The 11,541-nt window shown below is 33.9% G+C and overlaps 1 protein-coding gene across 1 annotated transcript in view; it reads left to right on the plus strand.

The window, feature by feature from the left end:
* The window catches only part of HEATR5B (HEAT repeat containing 5B), a 132,547-nt gene that overhangs the window by 41,890 nt on the left and 79,116 nt on the right, over positions 1-11,541 (plus strand). Inside the window, 5 exon segments of the mRNA XM_078149770.1 lie at positions 2,956-3,055; positions 5,828-5,937; positions 6,497-6,660; positions 7,326-7,501; positions 9,786-9,891. Coding sequence (XP_078005896.1) covers positions 2,956-3,055; positions 5,828-5,937; positions 6,497-6,660; positions 7,326-7,501; positions 9,786-9,891 — 656 coding nt within the window.

Below are 11,541 nucleotides of genomic sequence, written 5' to 3' on the forward strand. Positions count from 1 at the left end.
ACAAGCAAACACTTTTGAGGAGGGACAGGGAAAAAGGAGAGAATAAATACATGCGGGATGGGGTAGGATGGAGAGAACTATTGTTAGTCTTTCACAACATAACTAGTATAGAAGTATTTTGCGTGACTACACATATATAACCTATGTTGATTTGCTTGCCTTCTCAATGAGGTGGGTGGGGAGGGAAGAAGGGAGAGAATTTGGAACTCAAAGTTTTAAAAACTAATGTTAAAAATTGTATTTTTTTAACATGTAACTGGAGAAAAAAAATAAAATACCAAATTTAAAAAAAAGAAAGTATCTTTTGATATATGATGGTACATTCACCAAGTTCATTGTGGTAACATGAGCATTAGATTAGAATTTGTGTTCTTACTACCACTTACTTTTATCTCTGTATGTGTGTGGGAAGAAACACAAGTATAATGGTCTTTACTTACTAGACACCCAGGAATTGTCTCTGATCTCTATGTTAAAAGTCAGGAAAATGAACTATTAGTTTCCTACATCTCAGTAGGGAAAAGCTCAGAAGTTATACTACGATCGTGACCAGAGTTGTCAGGAAGGGGAAACTAGCAGAGAAATTGAGAAAATGACCAAGCAAAGGAAAATTCCTGTGGTAAGAATATTCCAGGACAAAACTTTTAAAAAGAAGTATACTGTAGTACTGTAATAACTGTAAGTGCAACCCAGAAAGGAGTATGAAATGGCCACAAGGACGCTGGGAACAGTAGGGAATCAAGCAAAAGACTTGAAGAGATAAGAACTAGAATAGTCAGCTTAGAACAGAAGCTGGAAAACCTTAGCAAAGTAGTGAATATCTTGAAGAAAGAATGAAAGGATGGACCTCAGAAATTCAATGAAACATTAAGAAATATTGAAGCACAGTTATAAGATGGTAAAATTGGAAGAACACACACACACATGTATTATCAAAAACTACTAACATGGAAGAAAAGGGCATGGGGTCAGTGTTGTATAATGAGTAGAGACCTGACCTCAGAGTCAGACTTCAAGTCCTACCTCTGACACATACTGGCTGTATGACTCCAGATAAATCACTTAACCAATCAGTGACCCAGGCAGCATTTTAACATTGTAAGTTGCAGATCAATTGTAGATCTACAATAGTTGAGGGAGTTTCCTCACTAGTAGTAGATCTCTACATGAATGAAATCACAGGTCTGGACAAAAAGAAAAATAGGAGACACTCCTCTTAAGAAATGTTGGGCTCCCAGAAATGTATGACAAAACGAAAAGCCTAAACACCATATTTAAAGTAATCATAAAAGAAAATTGCTCTGAAGTATTCAAAACAAAAGACAAGATATGGGTTGATAAAATCCATCATTACCTGAGTGAAACCTTAGCCAAAATACACTCAGAAACATAATTACTAAGATCCAAAACTCCCACGTCAAAGGGAAAAATATTGCAAATGGCCAAGAAGAGACAGGTTAAATCTGAAGAAATCCCCATCAAATTTATCCATATTGACTATAACAAGGGAAAAAAATATTAGCTATCTATTGAAAAAAAGAGTTTACAAATAGGATAACAATTACTATAATAAGGGGAAATAAATATTAGCTGTCTGTTGAAAAGAAAGAGTTTACAAATAGGATAACAATTATATGGCTAAATTTAAGCCTAAAGGAGAAAATACTATATTTTTAATGGAATTACTGACTTACAAATATTTCTTTTGAGAAAACCAGAGGTGGGCAGAAACTAAAAGGCAAATACCATGAGCAAAAGAAACTTAAGTAAGGTAAAGAGGTTTGAAGGACTCAAAAGGGACAAATCCTTACAGCCTAAAAGGGAGAGAAAAGGTTGTTGTCCTTTTCTTCTTTCTCTAAGTATCATGGGGTGAGTGATGGGGGTGGTCCAGGAAAAGCAAACATATAAGGGCTTAGATGAAATAGAGAGGACAGACAGATATACAGACACACAGGGGTGGAGGAGAAAAAAGATTGACAGAAGTGGTGGAACAATATTTCTTGGGAGAAACAGATTATTCAAATATAGAGGTGAAGAAAGTGATGATGTCATGAATCTTATTCTTATTTAGGCCAGGCAAAGGAAGGTTTAAAAAAAATTAAACAAAGAAATAAAGACTATGAAGGTAGAAATATAGTGAAGTTAGTGAAAGACTAGTCTAGGACAGAGAGAAGCAAGAGTGAAGTTTTAGAGAGAATGTAAAATCAGGGAGGAGAAAATGTCAAGCAAGACAAGCAAGTTACATAGTGCTGAAAGAAAAAAGTTAAAATGAAGAGATTTGGTGTGGGCTAGGATTAGAGGGGGAGTAATGAGAAATTTAAATTACAAACACTTGGTTTAGATTTCATTCCTCCCTCCTTTTAAAGAAGTGAAGAGGCAGAGTAGAAATGAGTTAACAGGAGCTGACAAAGTGAAAAAAATTTTAACAGTTAGCATGAGTAGGATAAACTTATCTATAAGTGGAGGAGATGGCAAAAAGGATGAGAAAGTAAAATCTACCAGTTTTTTGTTTAGAAGATACACACTTCAAGGGTTAGAATGAAGATTTGGAATAGAAGTTAATTGTACCTCAGCAGAATCCAAAAAAAAAAACAGGAGTGGCAATCATGTTCTTAGACAAAACAACAATAAAACTGGAAAGGGTTGAAAAAAAACAGAGCTTATGCTTATATATCAAGAGACCTCTTCCCATGTCAACAAAGTGTAGATATGTATCTTTTTAAAAAATTTCCTTTTTAGGTCTCAACAATATTAGAACAAAAAAAACTCCACCAAGTTTATTTTTTCTTATGTGACATTTACTACAACTAATAGTTCATTCTTTGAGAATTTGTACTTTATTCTTTCAAGATTTTTTTTAATAAAAAGGCCCTATATATGTCCATAGTTTACTCATTCGTCAGTTTAATTTATTTACTTCCCAGGTTGTATTGTGTTTTTTTAAATTTAATTTAGCAATGCGGAGTTTTGTTGCTCATTGTCCTGAGCTCCTAACTGAGGATGTGATTAGAAAATTGATGACACCTATTGAATGTGCGATGACAATGATGTCACAGTAAGTAAACAGTTTGATGAATAATATACTTTATTCAACTTCTCATTTTGGTTTGGCACATTGACCTCATAAAATATATTCAATAATGAAAAAACCTACAAAACCTTATTTATTGGCTTAAACTGACCTTATAATGTGAAGAAGAGAATGGGTATAAATTTAAATGTTCTAATTTCTTTGGATAGCAATTAATGTGAATGTCTTGAGAATAGGGATAGTCTTTTATTTTCCTCTCCCCAGTACCTAGCACAATGCCTTATGTGTGATATAATAGCTGCTTAATAAATGTTTGCTTGAATGAAAATGAAATTAAAGATACTAGTGTCCTCATTAGTGCCATCCTGTCTTTTCTTTCCTTCTCAGATAAACTCCTTGAAAAAGTCTATCCACACCTAGTACTTCCACTTCTTTCTATCTCTTTCTCTTTTAAATCTTTTACATTATGGCTTCTGAAATTGCTCTCTCTACAAAGTCAACCATCATCTCTTAATTGACAAATCCTTTACTCAACAGTCATTCTTCTTGACCTCTTTGCAGCAGTATTTGATACTATTGACCATCTCCTCCTGAATATTTTTGCTTTGTTTTTTTATAGTACTTTCTCTTTGTTGTCCTCCTCTTGACTGCTCATTCTCAGAATCCTTTGCTAGATCTTAATCTGCATCATGCCCACTAACTGTGGTTATACCTTAAAACCCTGTCTTGATCCCTCTTCTCGTTTCTTTCTAACTTGATAATCTTCAGCAGCATCCATGGCTTCAATTATGGTGTCTATGCTGTGATTCCCAGACCTAATATTCAGCCCTTTTCTCTTTCCTGAACTCTAGTGCAATATCATCAGCTCCCTTCTAGGCATTTTGACCTAGACATTCTGTAGGCATCTTAAATTAAATACAGCCAAAACAATTCATTATCCTTTTCCCTAAGCTTATCCTTCTGGACTTTTCTATTACTGTTGATGGCACTACTATCTTTTCAGTCATCTAGGTTTCTAGGAACAGTGTTAACTTCACTTTCTTACTCTAAATCACCCCAAATGTCTAATCTTTTGACAGATATTTTCACTTTTATCTCTCAACTAATGTGTGTGTCCATAGCTATCATCCTAATCTAGACTTTCATCACCTCTTACCTATACTAAATGTTTTGTTGTTGTTCAGTCATTTTAGTTGTATCCAACTCTCTATGACCCCATTTGGGGTTTTCTTGGCAAAGATGCTGGACTGGTTTGTCATTTCCTTCTCCAGCTCATTTTACAGATGAAGAAACTAGGGAAAACAGGGTTAAGTGACTTGCTCAGGATCACATAGCTAGTACATATCTGAAGCCAGACTTGAACTCAAGAAGATGAGTCTTCCTAATTCTGAGTCTGGCATTCTATCCACTATGTCACCTAGCTGAGTGTATGGGATGTGTAAGGAGAGCTAGTACCTCTGGTATGAAGGCTTGCCAAGCTCTTTTAGGGATGCTCATCCATCTTGGTGTCTGCCTGGCATCATACCTGTGGCTCCAAAAAGCTGTAGCATGAATAATAGTCACACCCCAGTAAACTGTCTTAGCAGATGAACTAAACCAGGTTAAGGGTAATAGATAGGCCACAAATCCTTTAGTGAGTGTCTGCTCCACGCATGGGAAGACTTCTTCTGGGAGAATGGGTGGATGAGAACGATTTCTTCCAAAGGCCATGAAGGCAGCTGAAGCAGTTGCTGTGGAGCATTTAGAGCTTGGTCAGACATCAAAGACACCAAGGTCATCCACTGTATCCTGGGCCATCACCTGTCATCTTGACTTTTGTCCTGCCACTGGACTTAAATGACTAGAAGAGAGAGTGAGGCTGACAACTTTGTGCAATTCTGCTTCATTTAAATCTAGTTCATGCATGTGTCAAGACATCACCCCATGATGTCATTGGTCCTCTTTGAAAACAAAAGACAAACAACAACACATGTACTATTCTGTTATCCTCGTAATTGGTCTCCTTGCCTCAAGTCTTTCTCCACTCCATTTTATTCTTCACACAACTACCTCCAGATTTTCCCAAGATGAAAGTCTAATGAAGTTAAAATTACCCTTGCCCCAACTCAGTAAAATATAGCGCCTCCCTATTAACTCTAGGATAAAATACAAACTGCTCTATTTGCTACTTGAGTTTCTTCATGACTTGGTCCCTTCTTTCTAGTGTTCTTAGAAACACATTACTCTAATCAAACTGACTTGATATTCTTCATTAATAATAATGATAATAATTGCAAGCATTTATAAAGCACTTTAAGATTTGCAAAGTGCTTTAAAAATAGTAATTCATTTTATCTTTGTAACTCTCAGTACCTTTTCATTGGCCCTTGTGCCTATAATGTTTTGCCTTTCTTCAAGACTTAGCTCAAACATCACTTTCTGTAGAAGTTTTTTCCCTAGTTTTCCCAAGCTGCTCATGCCTTCCCCTCTAAAGTTGCCTTGTATCTACTTTGTATGTATCTTATATATGACTTTGTCTAACTGTCTGCCTATAAGTTGTCATCTCATTAGGATTTAAGTTCCCTTAGGGACAGGGACTTTTTGTACTTTTTCTTTTTATATTCAGCATTTAGCACAGTGATTGGCCCCTAGAAAATTCTTTTAAAATGTTTATTTTATTGATTGATGTGAGCAATGCAGAAAAAAGAAAGAAATAAGAATGTATAGATATCCATTGAATTTTAGCAATTTGGGTGTTCGTTCATAAAATATTTTTGCTGAATTAAGCCACTGTAATTCCCCCTTTTGTCATTTTAGCATCCCATCTGTAATTAAGGCCCATGGAGCTCATCTGAAGGCTAGTGCTGCAATGGTCCGCTTAAGACTTTATGATATTTTGGCATTGTTACCCCCAAAAACTTACGAAGGTAATTAGAATTTAAAATATTGTGAAAATCTAATAAGAATTCTCACTTTTCTGTAAGTAATTCTGTATTTCAAACATTCATAATGTGGCTATTTCAGGATTTGTGGGAAGAAATAATGTACTTGGCAGAAATAAAAGACTATAAAAACCAAACTGCTGATACGTCTTCAGTAGAATGACAAGAATCTTTACATGTTCTTGTTCAGTGCCTTGTAAATTAAATATATCACTTGAAATATGGTTAGAATTTTTGTACTTTGTTTTTTGGTTGTTTAAAAGAGTTCTGATCAAAATATATATCAAAATAATCAACTAGAGAGAAGTGCCATTATTGTAGATATTTAAAAAGTGACAGTTTCTCATTCCAATAAGAATTATTTTCAAAACTGAATAATAGTTGCTTTTAGTGATGTAAAAGGAGGAAGAATTTGCTTATTTCATGCCAATTGTCCAAAGTAGTATTACTCTGGAATTACTGTATTGCTACAATACTTCTAAGTTTATTTTTATACAGTGTTAAAGCTATTTTTTGCTTTCTGACTTGTATTTCTGTGTTTTAGGATCTTTTAATGCACTTCTTAGAGAGCTGGTGGCAGAATTTACTTTGACAGATAACTCTGCCAATACCACTACCTCCCTTCTCAGATCCCTCTGTCATTATGATGACAGTGTTCTTCTTGGTTCGTGGCTTCAAGAAACTGATCATAAATCAATTGAAGATCAGGTAGTAAATCATAAAAGAAAAAAAGTCATGCTTTTAAAAAAGAGATAAGTCATTCAACTGTGGTCTCATGTTTTTACATTGTTATTTAAAAAGAAAACAGATTTAAGATTAACCAAGACTTAGGCAGTCTTATCACCTAAAGATAACATCCTAGTAATTGATGGTTGAGCTGTTGTAGTAAAGATAAGCATCTCTAGCCCTAGAATTTAAAGAGGTTGTTTCAATTATTCAGTTTGCTTTAAATTTAGGCCTTGGCAGCTGCAGCAAAATCATTCCCAGCTCTGTGTCAGGGGTAAGGATGGGAAGAGGGTACAGGAAAGAGGGTTTTGGGGGGTCTTTTTTTTTGAGAGACTTATCAAAGATTAAGATTTGGGTAAATGTGTAAATTTCAAATTTTTGTAACTTGTAACTTATCCTATCAGTAGTGGTTTAAAAGTTGCTAAAAATTTCCTTCAAATTGCTTCAGACAGCATTTTGATGATGTGTTGGGTTAGGATTTTTAAAAAGCAATTTTAGAATCATGACACAAAAATAAATCATAATCTTTTAAAAAGTCTAACTCTTTTTTTATATCTTTTACTAACTCTCCATCTTTCCCTTAAGATTTTAGAAAGTATGTTTCAAAAAAATAAGCTTTGCAAAATTTTTATATGGTTGTTCTGTAGCTCCAACCTAATAGTGCATCTGGCAGTGGTGCTTTAGAGCATGACCCATCCTCCATTTATCTACGAATACCTGCTGGTGAAGCTGTTCCTGGTCCTCTTCCTCTTGGAGTCTCAGTCATTGATGCTTCTGTTGCTCTCTTTGGTGTAGTGTTTCCTCACGTTTCTTATAAACACCGGTTAGTATAAATGAAATTAAGATTTTTGTAATTATTCCAAATAGTTACTAGTCTTAAATTCAATTATTCTAAAGATTTGATTTTAGCAAATTAAACAAATTTCATACTATTTTAAACCATGTTAAAAGCTTGTTAAAGACTCGAGTTCTATAGTAGTTCTGTAGAAAATCTATTAGACTAAAAAAAAGATAAAAATTTGAATAAAAAAAGAAAGAAAATTTATCAAGAGGTTTTTGGCTACCACTTTGAGAGTAGTCTATTGATTCAAGTGATTACTCTGAAAGAGTTTGCTGAATTATGTTCTACATTGAAAAGTTTAATAAATAAAGAAGTACTCTTAGGGAAAGTTTAACTGATATTAAGGTCAGTGCAATTTTTTGATATTTAAATTTTTCTTTTTCCATTGTATTTTCTGTTATATACTTTCACATAAAGTTTGTAGCATTTGTAGTTTTAAGTCGATGTCATAAGTGGTAGTAACTCATATTTTGGCACTGTTTTAATCAGATTAGATTACTAGAATTTTTTAACTCCTGTGTGATTAATCCTTGTTAATCACCTGAATTATTTTCTTGCTTATGGCTATGACTTATTTGGTTAGGATGTGATGATAATGAGGGGAAAGTAAAATTATGGGTTACATCCTTGTATGGGACACTTAGCTTTGGTTATTTATAACACTATGTGATAAACTTAATCAGTTATTTTACGTATTTGTATCAGTGGTCACAATGAGAATGCAATGTATATGGATCAATGCAGATAAATCTGTCACCACTATTCAAAACTAAAACTCTAGCAGAAATGGATTAGTAGCATCATCTTTGGTTATAAGATATAGTACACAATTATTGATTAGCTATTTGATTTTTGTAGCTATTAATATAAGGAAGAACACAGTCAAAATATGAACCTTTTATTTTACTTTGCCAGAAAGTCATAAAATATTTTGATAACTCTATTTCAATATAATTGGCTTTCGTTTTAATCCTGTATATTTTATGCATTTAAAGTCCTTCTGAAATGGGGTCCGTGAACTTCAAAAAACTGCCAACATGATCCATGCACAAAAAAAAAGTTAGGAATCTCTGATCTAGCATGATCAGAAATAGACAAAAACTATCCCATGTTTGGTGGTCAAAACCTTTTACCTAGAAGAACATCAGTCCTTTTTTTAAAGAAAATTTTATTTTATAGTAAAGGAAATTTCAGGCTGAAAGAGATTATATAACATATTCAGAATCATACAGCTAATTACTGACAAAAAGTTGGGATAAGCCTCCTAAATCTATTTAAAAAATCGTAATGCACATACATGCTTTTTTTTAATGAGAAAAGGACAAGTCCTGAGACTTTATGATAATCCCATATAAAAGTGGAAAATTGGGGTTGAATAATGCCCTACATGTTACTATAGAAACCAACTTGTATATGTTTAGGTTTGAATAAACTGTAGAACTTTACTTCTCAAAGTAGCCCTGGGTGAAGGCCTCTTTGGAGACTAGCTTGGTACTTTTATTACCAATAAAAAGACTTATTTGATCTGGGACCTAAGGCCTACCCAGAATCTCTGAGGTTGTTCCTGAACCATCTTGATCTCTAGGGGTTATTGACTAAAGGCAGGGATCCCATAGATCATAATCCCATAGATCCCATAGAATATAGCACTGTGCCTGATTTTCCAGGGTTGTTTTTGCCCAGAGTTAGTATTTGAATTGGTAGGTGATGAAATATTGGTTGTCAACTGTCTTCCTTTTAGTAGTAGTGGAACTATCTCATTGCTTTTTTAAACAAAATAACCTAAAAGAATTTTCCTTGTTCTTAAACTGTTATCCTTATTTCTTCAACTTGAGGGATACACAAACCTTCTCCCTCCTAGTAGTACTCATCTTCCTTCCCCAGGGTTCAGTCAACAACCAAAGTTGCACCTCTTGGCCTGAGCCAAAAGTAAATCAAACTCTGAGGAAAGGAAGTGAGGATACACTCTATAGGAATAATGTATTTTTTTGTATCTGAGGTGAAACATCTTCAAGACGTATCATGTGTATTTTTAAGGTTATTGTTCTTTCATAGAACTCTGTAACAATTAAAGTTTAATATTTTGACTGTTGCGTTGCTTAAATTAGTAGGAACATGGATATTAGGCAAGGCTAGTTCAGAACCACATCTATAACAATAAGAAAGAAATGAAAAAAGGCAATCTGGGATGTGATTTGCTTATTATTACATTAGCATTGTTTTTGAATGAAATGAATTTTTAAAGTTCTTCATTATGATATTACAGATTACAAATGCTAGATCATTTTGCTGAATGTGTCAAACAGGCTAAAGGTGTTCGTCAGCAGGCCGTACAACTTAATATTTTCACTGCTGTTCTCAGTGCATTAAAGGTAATATTACCACCAAGTATAAGTACTATTTTGTAATTATTAATCTGAGTGATAAGGTCATACTTTTAAGTGATTTAATCATAACATGTAATAAATTGTACACTTGATTAAACTATATTTAAGCAGATTGATAGCACTTGAATATTCTTTATTTTATACTGTATGATATATATTGTAATTTACTTGTAAGAAAATAGAATATCAAAGAGCAGTTTCTGCTACTTGATAAACAAACGAAAGAAAGTGGGATGTAGTTTGCCTAATTGGCTTAGTTCAACTGAGTTTGACATTTTAATTTTACAGATGAGGAAAGTAAGACTCAGAGAGCCTTGACTTGTCTAGGATCATACCAGCAGTTAGGTAGTGTAGCGGATAGAACACTGGGCCTGGAGGCAGGAAAGCTCTTCTTCCTGAGTTGAAATCTGGTCCCAAGACTCTAGCCGTGTGACCCTGGGCAAGTCACTTAACCTTATTTGCCTCAGTTTCTTCATCTGTAAAATAAGCTAGAGAAGAAAATGGCAAACCACTCCAGTACCTTTGCCAAGAAGACTCCAAATAGGGTTATGAAGATCGTACGTGACTGAAAGATGACTGAACTAAGGCACATTTTGAACCCAGGTCTTCCTGACTCCAAGTCAAGCACTCTATCCACTCTGCTACTGTGTTCCCCAACTATTACTGCTATTACTTAGTTTGTCCCATTTTAGGGTACCTAAATAATTATTTTGTCCATTTTTGTTATTATGACAACTTAAATACTTAGAACAAATTATTCTTGATGTCCCTATTTGTGATTTTATATTTGCTCTCATTTTAGCTTGGCAAGTTTACAAATTGTGTTTGTTACTTTTAAAGGAGATTGCTTGATTTTGATGAGGTTTGATATAGCACTAAATGGTAACATCTTAAATTTAATTTGTGGCTTCATCTGCCACCTTTAAACAAAATGGCAACTAGTTTAAGTATTTAAATGGATCTATCTGTCTGCAATTCTTTTGCAGAAGTCCACCAAATTTGATATGTGGGTAATCGTTAAAGAAATAAGAAGCAAGGTCTACAGTTTACAGAACTAGTAGAATGTATGTCATAATCCAAAACTAAACACTTGTTAGAGTTTCAGCTAATAGTGAAAAATTTTAGAAGATAAATTAATTGCAATACTGTTGTAACCTGTAGTGATTGTTATTTTTCTGGTTGTTAGAATCTGTTCTACAATTAGTGTTGTTACTTAGACACAGAATAATGAGAAGCCAGAGTCTTAGCTCCTCAGAAACAAAGATAACTAATTGCAAGAGAGAAAGATAAGTTAAATTGTTTATAACAATTTTACACTAAGGTGATGGTTCATCTCCTGTTCTTTACTTAAATATGCACTGTACATGCTTAAATGACATTGTTATCCTTTATTCTTGGCAATTTTCCCATATTTTCATAGAAAATTTTTTGTTAAAATTTTTTTTTGTAAATTAATAGCAGGAATGGAATCATTTAGTTAACTGTTAGCTGACATTTAGTTAACTGTTAGTTAACATTTAGTTAACTAGTTAACTGTGCTTTGCCTTGTTTGCTAAAGTTGCTTTTATGCACAGATTAGTCAGTCAGTAAGCATTTATTAAATACTTCCTATGTGCTAGGGACCATGACAAGTGT

The sequence above is a fragment of the Phascolarctos cinereus genome, unplaced genomic scaffold, assembly GCF_003287225.1.
Source record: "Phascolarctos cinereus isolate Bilbo 61053 unplaced genomic scaffold, phaCin_HiC Scaffold_2;HRSCAF=192, whole genome shotgun sequence".
Classification (NCBI taxonomy): domain Eukaryota; kingdom Metazoa; phylum Chordata; class Mammalia; order Diprotodontia; family Phascolarctidae; genus Phascolarctos; species Phascolarctos cinereus.